This window comes from Zingiber officinale, unplaced genomic scaffold (genome assembly GCF_018446385.1).
Source record: "Zingiber officinale cultivar Zhangliang unplaced genomic scaffold, Zo_v1.1 ctg130, whole genome shotgun sequence".
NCBI classification, from domain to species: domain Eukaryota; kingdom Viridiplantae; phylum Streptophyta; class Magnoliopsida; order Zingiberales; family Zingiberaceae; genus Zingiber; species Zingiber officinale.
In genome coordinates this window covers 262,913-277,497 of record NW_024589826.1, presented here as the reverse complement: position 1 = coordinate 277,497, position 14,585 = coordinate 262,913, and the positions used below count along the sequence as shown (strand labels likewise).

Sequence of the window (14,585 nt, the reverse complement as noted above, 5' to 3'; positions counted from 1 at the left end):
TGAAGGTCATAAATGAAGAATTTATGGAACCTATAACTCTTCATCTTCCTTATTAATGAAGATCATAAATGATGAATTAATTGAAAGTTTAACTCTTTGTATTCCTTGGAAGCTATAAATAGCCATCCTCGGAAAGAATCAAAGTAAGGATTTCATTCTCTCCGTTTCTCTTTCGTCAACTTCGTCTTCCACCGGAAGAGATTGGTAGTGCTTCCAAGACTTTGTCGATCCAAGTGGCTAGCACCTAACGGATCGTGTCAAGTTCGTGATCTAGTGCGCGTGGATACCGCTAGAGGAGTCACACGTGGGGCTCTTATCTGTCTTATTTGTCCGTGATATTATTCACACCTATCGAGGTCTCGAGGTATGTTTTATATAATTTTGTGCAAAACTATATGTACCACAAAAGATCCATGATTTATTATATGTCTTCCGCTGCGCTCCGAACCCAACAGGAGAGTAGTTCTAACATCTAAGCAGCATGTGCATGAGAAAATGGAGAGTCGTCTTCTAGTAGTAGAGGAATTCCACTCATCATTCTCTGAAACTCTCTAAGTTCTGTTCTAACCCTTTTGCAGGAACAAGAAAATTGATAGGTGCAAAGGTAGAAAGTATATCTACATTTCATAAATATCTGATTTGGTTGTTATTTAATGTTGAGTTTAACTCTTATCCACATGCTCAATATATCATCATATCATATCATATGTTTTATTATCTTCAAAATTTTGTATTAGGTTCTTGGTACTCGGTCTGGATACATCAGAGGACTTGGAAGTGGGCCGAAGCCAGTTAGGTCTACTTCTTCAGATGCTACATCCTCATCCAGATCAATTAATGCTGCATTGCATGAAAGACTTGAATCGACCCAAGATGAGTTAGTGAACACCAAAATTCATCTAGCAAACACCCAAGATGAGTTAGCATCAATTAAATCAAGACAAAATATGTTTGAACAAATACTTAACTGATTGGCACCTGGAGCATTAGATTCCTTGATCCAAGATTCATCTTCAGCTCCACCTCCTCCTCCTCCTCCTCCATCTTAGGCTTTGATGTTGTAGACTTTTGTATAGAAACGTGATGTTCTAGAATTGTTTTGAACTTGTTTGGATTTTTGGTTGTGAATATGATTTGAATTTGGATTGTGAATATTGTTATTATATTTGTGTTGCAGTATGAGTTAAATGTTAGAGTATTTGTGAATTTGTTGTTATAGTTTGTTATAGTTGCGATGATGGGTATGTATATAAATCTGTACAAAGGATATAAATGAAAATATATATATTTTTAAAACTAGTGGTTAGCGACGAACTATAGAAAATCGTCGCTAACATATAGGTTAGCGACGAATTTGGCTTAAGTTCGTCGCTAAACTGCTATATTAGCGACGATTTTAAGTAAAAAATCATCGCTAACCTATATGTTAGCGACGATTTTCTATAGTTCGTCGCTAACGGCTGCATTCCGAAAAATATTGAAACTGGGGGACATAGTTTTTAGCAACGAATATATATAAATCGTAGGGAATATGTTAGCGACGTAATAAATAATATCGTCGTTAAGACTAACTATAGCAACGATACCAATTAAATCGTCGTTAAATAGTTTACGACGAAGTAATTTACTTTAGCGACAAATATTTTAACGTTGCAAACATGTTAGCGACAAGAATAGAAAATTCGTCGCTAATATAGGTTTACGACAAGCTTATAACGATGACTCTAGCGATGAAAATTTATCGTCTCGAATATTTTTCAACGACGAAAAAATATTATTAGCGACAATAAAATTCATCGCAAAATATCTGTTTTCTTGTAGTGAATGGGTACAATCGGAGCTTTCTAGGTCCATCAGTGGATTTTGACCGAAACCTAGTAATCGGCCTAGAGACCTCAAATTGCAGTTATTTCAGGTCCTGTGGATTTCTAAAATTGTAAGGAGTCCAAATATGCTCTTCATTGTTATTTTCGACATTCCTAATGGTGGACCATAGATTTTGAAAAACCTAAATTTTTTTTTTGTTATTTGGCCTTATATGAAGAGATATCAGACCCAACGTCCTTGCAATTTTAGAAATCCACAAGACCTGAAATGACTGCAATTTGAGATCTCTAGATCGATCAGGAGTCCAAATATGCTCTCCATTGTTATTTTCGACATTCCTAGTGGTGGACTAGAGGTTTTGAAGAACATAAAATGTTTAGGGATTGTTTTGCTGATTCTTTTTTATTATATTTTAACATCTTTTAGAAGTTGAAATAAATAATTGATAGCATATTTGAACTTCTTGCAACATCAGAAATCCATAGGAATTGAAATTGGTGCAATTGGAGTACTCTAGGTCCATCAGTGGGTTTTGACCGAAACCTACTGATCGACCTAGAGACCTCATATTGCAGCTATTTCAGGTCCTGTGAATTTCTAAAATTGCAAGGAGCTCAAATATGTTCTCTATTGTTATTTTTGGCATTCCTAGTGGTGGACTAGAGGTTTTTAAAAATCTAAATATTTTTTTTCTGTTGTTAGGCCTGATATGGGGTGATAGCAGATCCAATAACAAATAAAAAGGAAAAAAAGAAAGAAAGATTTAGGGTTTTCAAAACCTCTAGTCCACCACTAGGAATGCTGAAAATAACAATAGAGAGCATCTTTGGATTCCTTGCAATTTTAGAAATCCGCAAGACCTGAAATAACTGCAATCTGAGGTTTCTAGGTCGATTAGTGGATTTCGGTCAAAACCCACTGATCGACCTAGAGAGCTCCGATTACAGCCATTTCAGTTCTTGTGGATTTCTAAAATTGCAAAGAGGCTAAATATGCTCTCCATTATTATTTTCGACATTTTTAGTGGTGGACCAGAGGTTTTGAAAAATATAAATATTTTTTTTCTTTTTATTTCCTTGTTGTTAGGCTTGATATCTCATTATATCAGGCCCACATTGGGCCTGATATGGAGAGATATCAGGCTCAACGTGGGTCTGATCTCCTATTATAGGTTTGAGAAAAAAATTGAAAACTATAGAAAAAAAAGAAGATAAAAAAGAGGACAGGAAAGAAAAGATATGTTGCATGCATAGTAAAATGAAAAAGAAAAGTAAAAGGAAATCAGTTAAATTTATTAGAAGGGCAGAATAGGAAGACCACTATGAAAAAATATACCTTTTGATAAATACTAAAATTGTATGCATTTTTTTGATAAATTTAAAATTTTAAGTAGTCTTTTGATAAATTGCCCCACTTTCTTAAATTTCACGCTATGAAATGATCGAGTTCAGATCCTCTGTACTGAGATTCCCATGTGCCCTTGTCCCTTTGTCGATCAGACAATCATTACAATCTCGTGATATGCACTGCATCTTTGAGATGTGATCTAATCCGTCTGATCAACGAGAGGACATGGAGATACGGGAATCTTGGGATAAAGTATCTGAACTCGAAATGATCCCGCATACTTTATAACCGTTACAAAGAACCGATTCCGCAATGATACCGTTATAATATCATCTACTATTCATCCATTTAATTTGTTGGTTTATATCTGCTAAAGTCTATTCACCGGGAAGGATGGTCGCCCAAGTTACCGCGACCATTCCGGCGCTTGCTCCTCCGAGGTCAGCAGCTCGCTTGGACGGTCGCCGCGCCTTATCATTCCTCTCCACCTCATATCCTGGGTTTTCCCAGGCTTTTCTGCCTCCGGGACTCCTCTCTTCCTCCAGCTCCTCCTTCCGCCGCATCACGGCGACTATGGCAGCCCCCGTGTCGCTCGATAGTTCGATTCTGCACGACTTGGGAGCTTCTGCCGTGACGAGTTTTGTTGCGCTCGGGCTCCTCCGGTTCTGGGGGGAGCTGGCTAAAAGAGGCGTCTTTGAGCAGGTTAGGTCTCTTGCAGTTTTTTGGCTATGGAATTTTGATGCAACCTTTCATGCTCGGAGCTGGTGGAATTCTCTATCCCTAATCCCTAATCCCTAATTTAAATTGGGGATTCCAGGTCACGACCTAGGGTTATTACTTTTCTTAGGTTTCAGTGTTGCTTCTTTGTAGTATTGGACGGCCAAATTTGCAATAAGTCGTATGTAATTTAGGATGTCTCCATCGCTGAGATCTTGTTGGTTCCTAAAGTACAGGAAGCATAAACAACCTCTCATCAATTTCACAGTTCATAGATTCTCAAGTCACCTTTATCCAGCAGTATCAATACGTTTAGATGGTAGCTCTTGTTATAGAAATGATCCTCATCTGCAGAACTTCTGTGGTGATCTCATAGCGTAAATTTTCCTGAAATTCTCTGTTTATCTCTATAAGCATTTAAACCAAGCTCATTAATATGGGTAGTTGGATATATAGTCTGAGTTTCCTCGTACCACAATTTGTATAATTTCTTCTTCTGCTTTAATAGTTTGTGCCTCATACAAATTTCTGTTTTATGTAGTTAGTTTTAGTACTCTAGATCTTCAAATCAGGTTCTGTAGAATAATCTATGTTTCGAAGCCCCTGGATTTCTTTTCCACTTGTACCAGACTACCAGTCGTTCTTCATGCTTCTGGAGATATAAGCATATAGGTGGATGTCTAAAGATCTGCTTTTTGTTGTTTTAGTCCTGAAATTTTTTCCATCAATATCAGAGCATATGCCTTTGGATATTCCTTTGTTGTTCTACAGTGCTAATGGGGTCTCATTCTGCCTTCTCATAAGAATTTCAATCCTACTCAGCCTGTTTTGGCAAAACAACATGCTTTAGCATAAATGTGTCATGCTCACCTCTAAATGGATATCAAACATGATTTTTTGCTTGTTTGTTTGTTTTAGAAACTAAGCAGGAAGCTTGTCCATATAACAGTAGGATTGGTTTTCATGCTCTTCTGGCCTTTGTTCAGGTTAGTAGAGTTTGAACAGTAGATGCTAATATAGCATTTACACATATGATTCACCTACTGCTGCTCACTATAGCTCAGGACGTTGGGCGCCATTTCTTGCGGCTTTGGCACCAGGAATTAACATCATTAGGATGCTTCTCCTTGGACTTGGATTTTTGAAAAATGATGCCACAGTCAAGTCAATGAGCAGACACGGAGACTACAGGTGACTTTAAGACAACATTGCTTATGACTGAAAATTGTTGATAATTCTTCATGCTTAAAATTTGTTCACTTCTTATCGTCAATTTCTCTTCTTCCTTTCCATTAATCTCCTCAAAATGTTCAATTTGTTTCAGGGAACTTTTGAAAGGACCGTTGTTCTACGCATGCACTATAACTTGTTCCACTGCAATCTTTTGGCGAACATCTCCTATCGCAATTGCTTCAATCTGCAACTTGTGTGCCGGAGATGGTATGCTAACTTAAATGCTGAAAGTAACATTTGATATTCAGCTAAAGTCCAAACTTGTTCTTTGTCCTCAGGTGTGGCTGATATCATAGGGCGACGACTCGGTGGGACAAAACTTCCTTACAACCCTAATAAATCCTTCGCAGGTAGCATTGCGATGGTCTTGTCAGGGTTTTTATCATCAGTCTGGTAAGTTCACCTGCATTCCTGTTATGTAAACTGAGGTGGTTCATAATCTAAACTTTTGTTTATCATCAAACTAGGTACATGCATTACTTCCACGCCTTTGGATTCATGGAAGAAAATTGGGGAATGATCATACGCTTCTTCATCGTGTCTTTGGCTGCCTCAGTTGTGGAATCACTACCCATTAGTACAGAATTGGATGACAATTTAACTGTCCCAGTGGCATCGTTGTTAATAGGCGGCCTTGTTTTCTGACGTTGCATTGGACGGTTGCACCTGTTGAGAACCTACCTTATATGCATATGGGAATAACAAAGAGTTTTTTCTTTCTAGTGTGAGTTCAATGGACTTTATTGGGTTTTCTGGTGTTACAGATGAATTTGAGAGTAGAATCAAATTTATTCATAAATCAAAGTCAAAATCCTTTAGTCTGTTTTGTTCTGTTCTGTTCAGTTCAATTGCGTACTTAATTATTTAAGGTGAGAAATTTTAACCTAATAAGTACACATCACACACATAACAGTAAATAAAAGCAATAAATATGAAAATTATTTTCCAACTATTATGATATTTTTCATCACTGTTCTTCGAGTGCTGCTAGCCCTAGGGTTTATGCCGTCGGGTCCATCGAGCTTCCTTTTTCCGCTGCACTTCTGATCCTCCAATAGTATCACGCCTTGTAAGGATATAATCTGCGACAAAAATAGAATTTTACATATATCGATCCTATATTCCACAAAGGAATGTACATATAATCTAGATCGAAACAAAAATGTAAAATCCTAATAACTAATACATCTCCTGCTGTATTTAATATTACAATCATGCACCCGCAATAAAATGCCCTTGACATGTCTAAGGGTCCAATCACACACAATATCTGTAAGACATAATAGTTGGAGCCTGCAACCACAGAGTTAGCACATCCTACTATTATCCTGCCTAAATTATGTATGACATGTGCATAATTAAACTGAAAATCAAACACACAGAGGCAAATCCTAGCTCTGATACCAATTGTTGGTTGGTCCTAGGAAGATCGTACCGGTTCCACTGTACAAAAATTTTGTACCAGTGTCGAACCTTTCCTAAACAACCTATTGTGTTCTTTAGAAATTAAATTAGGAATCACAAACGGAACTTAACATTATTGATTTCAAATTTAACTTATCTGTTCTAAATGGTTTAGATTTGGATCGCAAACGATGCTTAACATTATTGATCCAAATCCACCTATGTTATAAATTCAATTAAATATTAATTTTCAAAATTAGTTTCCAGGAATGCATGACGAGGCACTAGTCCTTCTTGGGTATGGGATGATCCACCACCGCCTAGACAAAGCCTTTTAAAGAAATTTAATATTTAATTTCCTTATATAACTCTAGGTTTAACCAAAAAGAACAATCGAATCACAAATTCGAAAAACAAAAAAAAACATAAACTCGAATCACAAATTCGAAACTCTAGAATCATATGTCTATTGTGTTTGGAATTCATACAAAGAAAAACTAGCATGATGCGAAAAATAATTACTAGTTATACCTTTCTTTGTATGCAATGACCTCTTGATCTTCTGCCGTATTCTTCGTCTCCTCTTGGACGTCGTGTGGGCGACGAACCTCCAAGATGAACACCCAAAAGCTCCTCCTCCTTCTCTAAGTTTCGGCCACAACCACCACCAAGGAACAAAAGAGAGCAAGGGGAAAGGAAAGGGGAGAGGGCTGGCCACAAGAGAGAGCACAAATAAGAGAATAAGAATTGATGCAATCTCTACTTCTCCTCTCACAATGTATTGTGAATTTCGTTGATAATTTTAATTTTTAAACTATATCAGACAAATGAATGGCGATAGATACACTGGATGTTCAGTTATATATATATATATATATATATATATATATAAAATTTGGGACTACAAATAAATAATGGGAATACAATACGAAGTATGAACTATTGTCCTGTCACAGTGTCACTTTCTTTGGCAATTTACCAAAGGGTGCATGTAGAGATCTAAATTTACCAAAAGACGTACGCTACTTTGGTATTTACCAAAGAATACACCTTTTTAAGTGCATTTCCTATTTTATCTTTTTGACAAATCTGAATTTTTTCTTTTCACTATCATTTCTCACTCTCTCTTCTATTTACTGTCTCCTATGCATGCAACCAATCTAGTTTTTCCTCTCTGCTCTTCTCTTTCCTCTTTTTTTTTTTTCCATGCATGCATACATAACATAGGTCTGATATATAAATTATAGACCCATAACGTTTAGAGTTTAGTTGATTTTTTGATAATATTAGCTAGAATACATTTGGAGAAGTTGAAATAATCAATAGATGACATATTTGAATTCTTTGCAATCCCATAAATCAACAGAGACTGATCCATTATTTATTTCAGCTTCTATGGAGGTGTAAAATTGTAATAATGATGAATTGGAAAAAAATCATCATGCGTGGGCATGATATGAATCATATAAGGCCCAACGTATGGGGATTATTTTGCTGATTCTTTTTTATTATATTTTAACATCTTTTAGAAGTTGAAATAAATAATAGATAGCATATTTGAACTCCTTGCAACATTAGAAATCCACAAGAACTGAAATAGGTGCAATCAGAGCTCTTTAGGTCTATCAATGGGTTTTGACCGAAACCCACTAATCAACTTAGAGACCTTATATTGCAGTCATTTCAAGTCCTGTGGATTTCTAAAATTACAAGGAGTCCAAATATGCTATCTATTGTTATTTTTGGCATTCCTAGTGGTGGACCAGAAGTTTTAAAAAACTTAAATCTCTCTCTTTTTTTTCTTTTTTTTTCTTCTGTTGTTAGGCCTGATATGGGGAGATATCAGACCCAATAACAAAGAAAAAAGAAAAAAAAAAAAAGAGATTTAGGTTTTTCAAAAACCTCTGGTCTACCACTAAGAATGTCGAAAATAACAATGGAGAGCATATTTGGACTCCTTGCAATTTAAGAAATCCACAGGATATGAAATGACTACAATCTGAGGTCTCTAGTTTCATCAGTGGGTTTCGGTCAAAACCCACTAATGGACCTAGAGAGCTCCGATTATACCCATTTCAATTTCTGTGGATTTTTGATGTTGCAAGGAGTTCAAATATGCTCTCCATTATTATTTTCGGTATTCCTAGTGGTGAACCAGAGGTTTTGAAAAATCAAAAACATATGAGGATTGTTTTGCTTATTCTTTCTTATTATATTTTAACATCTTTTAGAAGTTGAAATAAATAATAGATACCATATTTAAACTCCTTGCAACATCAAAAATCTACAGAAAATGAAATGGGTACAATCGAAGCTCTCTAAGTCCATTAGTAGGTTTTGACGGAAACCTACTAATCGACCTAGAGATCTCAAATTGCAGTCATTTCAGGTCCTGTGAATTTCTAAATTACAAGGAGTCCAAATATGCTCTCCATTGTTATTTTCGGCATTCCTAGTGGTGGACCAGAGGTTTTGAAAAACTTAAATCTCTCTTTTTTTTTTCTGTTGTTAGGCCTGATATGAAGAGATATCAGGTGGGCCTAATATCTCTTCATATTAGGCCCAATAACAAAAAAAAAGGGAAAAAAAGAAAAAAAAAAGATTTTTTTCAAAACCTCTGGTCTACCATTAGGAATGCCGAAAATAACAATAAAGAGTATATTTGGACTTCTTGCAATTTTAGAAATCCACAAGACCTGAAATGACTGATTTGAGATCTCTAGATCGATCAGGAGTTCAAATATGCTCTCTATTGTTATTTTTGACATTCCTAGTAGTGGACTAGAGGTTTTGAAAAACATAAAATGTTTAGGGATTGTTTTGCTGATTTTTTTATTATATTTTAACATCTTTTAGAAGTTGAAATAAATAACAGATAACATATTTGAACTTCTTGCAACATCAGAAATCCACATGAATTAAAATGGGTGCAATCAGAGTACTCTATATCCATCAGTGGGTTTTGACCGAAACCCACTGATCGACCTAAAGATCTCATATTGCAGCTATTTTAGGTCCTGTGAATTTCTAAAATTGCAAGAAGCCCAAATATGTTCTCCATTGTTATTTTTGGCATTCCGAGTGGTGGACCAGAGGTTTTTAAAAATCTAAATCTTTTTTTTCTATTGTTAGGCCTGATATGGGGTGATATCAGATCCAATAACAAATAAAAAGAAAAAAAAAGAAAGAAAGATTTAAGTTTTTCAAAACCTCTGGTCCACTACTAGGAATGCTGAAAATAACAATGAAGAGCATATTTGGACTCCTTGTAATTTTAGAAATCCGCAAGACCTGAAATGAGACCATGTAGAATGTGCCTTTGAGATATCGAAGAATTCTCTTAACACCTTTCCAATGGTATTCAGTAGGAGCATGCATAAATTGACAAGCACGATTGACAGAGAAAACAACATCGGGTCGTGTATTGGTAATATATTGTAGCACACCAACAATGCTTGGTAGATCTGGGGGTCAACCATTGAAGAGGAGGATGAAGGTGCAGTGAAACCACCTTCAATGATTGGTGTGGAGATAGGGCGTGCACCATCTAGTTTTACTCGTTGTAGAAGTCCAGTAATATTTTTGCTCGGAGAGATAACACAATCTTTAGAATGTTAGAGAAACTCTACGCCAGGGAAAAACCGAGTATTGCCAAGATCCCGAATAGGAAACTCTTAACGAAAAAGATGAAGTAAAGTAGTAATAAAATTTTGATCACTACCAATTATTAAGATATCATCCACATAAATAAGAACAAATATTGAAAATTCTTCATTACATTTGTAAAATTGGGAAGAGTTAGTTTTTGAGCCATAAAATCCCTGAGTATTAATCCTGGTAGATAGATGATGAAACCATGCACGAGATGCTTGCCGAAGACTATCTATAGATTTATGAAGTTGACACACATGTGTTGAAAGTTGTGGGTGGATGAATCTGTATGTACCCCATGGTAGTTTTAATGTGATCAACCAAATCAAGTTAGATCTTGTTATGTTTTAATGTCCTGTGTCTAAGTGTATAGGAACTTAGGAGCACAGGAAGTCGAGCAAAAGACGAATCTAGCGAGAAGGACGACATGGAAGAGAGTTGATGGGCTCAGTGCGTCCGAGGGACGAGGCGCTGCGGAAGAGTACGTTGATGGATGAGAAGGAAGAGCGCGGTGTTTCCGAGGAACGAGAAGCCAATGTCACGCCCCAGAGGAGTCCCTGTCCGAAGAAATTTCGGCAGCACCTCCCCTGTACGGCGGACAATATGAAACATTACTACATACAAAATATACATCAACCACACTCGGCTGGAATATATGCACAAATAGAAACAACATAACACGCAGTTTAATATACTCAGCCTACCCGGCTGGACAAAATGAAATAACACATAACCACCATCTATAACCCACACGACTGGAAACATGCACAGCAGAAGACACAAAATAATACGAACGTAAAACTAATAATGGTACTAACAAAAATACCTACAACCACCAGACTAGACTCCAAAATCCATATCGAAGCATACAATACCAAGTTCACAAAACCAAAACATAAATTGCGTTAGCAACCAAAACCAGAAAAAGAAGTTATCCTCGAGTGTGTCGTGGGACTGGCAGGTGAGACTCTCCTAGCATCCATGAATCATCTACTGCTACCTGGCGAAAGAAAACCATTTTTACGGGGTGGTGAGTATTGGAACTCAGCGGGTAAGGAAAGATAGTGCATGAACATAATCAACCAATAAAGAATACCCAAAAGGAATACAGTCTCATAAGGGAAGTAGCATATACAAAATGAAGTCATAATCAATGCTCATACCTGGAACCATATCCTAGGCTAGATATAGAAAGTCAAGAATGGTACTAATCTGCTACAATACTGCTCGTAACTATAGAGGTAATGTGTCAGACATATAAACATTTCCAATAAATACACCAAGGTCTATTCGCCTACAATGAGAGCATATCTCAACATAAGACAACATATCAGCATAAGTGAACAACAGCAAGAAGCAACGACAGCAAAAATATACCACATCAGCATAAGTAAACAATAATAACATACGTAAACAGCAGCAGCCAAAGCATGCATAATAACAGCGTATGAACGGATGGTCACCCCGCCCACCGCTCTGCACCATGACCCCTGTATGGTCGAGAGGCCGGATCAATGACAACTATACCACCCAAAGGCCGCCACTCCCACGAGTGACCGGATGGACAGGTGCTGAGTAGCTAACTAGCTACACAGCGAAGGGGGTCCCTGCTGCTCGCAACTCCAGCTACCAGTGGCCGAGTGCGGCACGACAGGACAAGCGGCATCAACTCCAGCTACCACTCTCTCGAGTGGCCGAGGATGCGGCATGCATGCAATGACATGATGCATACAATGCAACAGTTATCATATCTACATAAGCAGAAATAGGTATGCTACATGAAGCCAGCATGCTCATTATAGTACATAATAAACAACAATCAAAGCATACAAACATGATATCTAGTATCTGCTACTGATCATGGACAACAACAAGAGACTGTATGGATATAGAAGCGAATTTCTCAAAGATTGCGTGGAAGTATCAAGCGTAGGAAAAATAAGAGTGGAGTCAAGGTAAACAGTCCTTATCCAAAATAATTCATGCACTAAGGTCAAAGTACTAAAAGAAAACAAAGCAAGAAGTACCCGCCTCAATAGAAGATCCAATCCAGAAATCTTTCGTCGAGACGGCCGACTCGAATCAAAGTCCTGTAATGCATAATATACAGATTTAACTAATTACTTAAGTTAATTAACTAAAACAAATCTCCGACTAAAATCCAATCCATTGATTAACTAGAGTTAACTTTGTTAAACCTTAATCGTTCCACCAATCGATTAGATTAGAATCTAGACCTAATCAACCTAACCTTACACCAAATTAAAAACAATCCATTCCTAAAACAACCCTCAGCCTATCACGAAATAGACGCACCAAACAACCAAACCAAAAATACCGGTTCTGTTTGAAACACTGAAATCCAATCAACACCTCATAATCTCCAAAGAAAAAAAAACACAATGAAAATCCATTAAAATAAACCACTTTAAATCTGTCCGGACCCAATACTATCACAAGAGCAAGGACATGAAACAATTTGAACCTCACTACAACCTATTAAATCTGTCCACTACATCACATCCCGGTCAGAAAATAAAAACAAAGCTCTATTGCACCCAAATCTCTCCATCCGAAACTCCTCATCATTGGAACCACATTCAAAAGGTAGTGCAAGAACTAAAACAGGCTATCCAACTCCCAAATCCATTCCAGTAAATCCAAAACTACTACATGAAGGCAATGCAATCACCGAAACCCGATACCATCTCCCACAACAAAATAGAAAATTAAGCAAACTCTCGAGGGGAACTAAGAATAGCATCCGAATCCCTATGAAAAACTACCGAAGGAAGTACCCATCCATACCTACAGAAGGATTCATACCTGCCGGATCAATTAGGGCTCGGCCTGGAGAGAAGATTCAGCGACTGGGGGTGCTTGCGTGAGGAGGAGAAGAGATCGGTGGCCGCTGTGGTGGTGCTCGAGCGAGGGAAGGAAGAGGCTCGGCTGTGGCTCGGGAGAGAAAAGAGGCCGGCGGTGGGGGTTGTTGTTGGCCGACGGGGAGGCGGCGTTGGCACAGCGCACAACGCCGCTGGCGTGGGCGAGTGTGAGAGGGAGGGAGGAGAGGCCGACGGTGGGTTGGGGAGGACGGTTTCGACGAAGGCACAGAGGGCGGCGGCGTCGCGTGAGAGCTTGCGGGTGGATGTCGAGTTCGGCGCAAAGGGAATCGGGAAATCAAAAGGGATCAGGAACTATACCTAGGGCTTAATAAGCTATCTTCGGTTTAAACAATAAAACTTTATATTAATAATTCCAATTAACTCCCACTTAAGGGTAATCCAAACAGACTTTTTCCCAAGCCAAATATGCATCCCCTCTAAATCTGTCGTACGAGCTCCGATTAATTCTAGAAAAATTTCTAAAAATTCCTAAAAATTCTCATAAGATTATTTGTCAAATAACCTTATTATTTAATTATTATTTGGGTATCGTATTTTACAGCCAAAGCGGAAGGTTGCTCGATAAGGAGGAAAAATGGATTCGGGTGAGCCCTATTCCGGATGGCCGAAATCACACAAGCGAGCGAAATCGATGCAGAAGACTCGAACAAAAAGTCAATTGGAAGTTGACTTTGGTCCGAGCGTCCGGATCACCTGGGGCACCCAGGGCGGCCCGTGTGTACGCCATGGTCGAGGGCTGGTTCAGCCCAATCTGGGCACCTGAACCTGGTTAGGCGCCTAAACCAGAAACTTTATCAACTCACCAGCTGTTGCGATATGTTGCGACGTGGATAAAGTTTTATCCACGCCTGGACGCTCGAAACCCTTCTAGGCACCCCAATCAGTACTATAAATACAACCCTGATCCCAGTAGCTAGACAAAACACTTGTAAATGATTCTTCTTCTGTTTAGTCTTGTAATTGAGTGCTTTAACTGCTGTAAGAGGCTTCTCCACCTGAAGGAGATTTATAGTGAGCTTTCAACGTCTTGGATTAGCAATCCCCTGATTACAAATCAAGTAAACCTCTCTGTGCCACTCTCTTTTAATTAGTTTGTTAATTCCTTTTGTACAAGTGTTATTTTAATCAAGCTATAAGTCGAGAAAGTGTTTGTTTTATTTTTCAAGCAATTCATCCCCTCTTGTCGGTCGCAAGGGACCAACAAGTAGTATCAAAGCGAGGTCGTTTCAGAAGGACTAACCGCCGGTTGAAACACAAGAGAAGGCCGGATCGAGCATCTCTATCCGCCTAAGTTCGAGGGGGAGTTTGCGATTTGGAAAAGAAAGATGGAGGTATTCTTCAAAACGGGCTTTGATTTATTACTAATATTGAAATATGATTTTGTAGCACCGAAGGACAAAGAAGAATATCAATAGACTAAGAAGGAGCAAGTAGACTTCGTAGCAAATGGACGAGCCGAATTCCATCTGCTGAGCGTGCTGCCACTACAAGAAGTCAACAGAA

The 14,585-nt window shown here is 38.1% G+C and overlaps 1 protein-coding gene across 1 annotated transcript; it reads left to right on the top strand.

Annotated features, from left to right (window-relative positions):
• Nucleotides 1-3,547: 3,547 nt before the first annotated feature.
• LOC122036023 (probable phytol kinase 2, chloroplastic) lies at nucleotides 3,548-5,942 on the top strand. The gene is made up of 6 exons (XM_042595192.1): nucleotides 3,548-3,876; nucleotides 4,810-4,877; nucleotides 4,951-5,082; nucleotides 5,216-5,331; nucleotides 5,403-5,517; nucleotides 5,592-5,942. Exons 1-6 carry the CDS (start codon nucleotides 3,568-3,570, stop codon nucleotides 5,767-5,769), a joined length of 918 nt encoding a protein of 305 aa, XP_042451126.1. The 5' UTR covers nucleotides 3,548-3,567; the 3' UTR covers nucleotides 5,770-5,942.
• The last annotated feature ends 8,643 nt before the right edge of the window (nucleotides 5,943-14,585 follow it).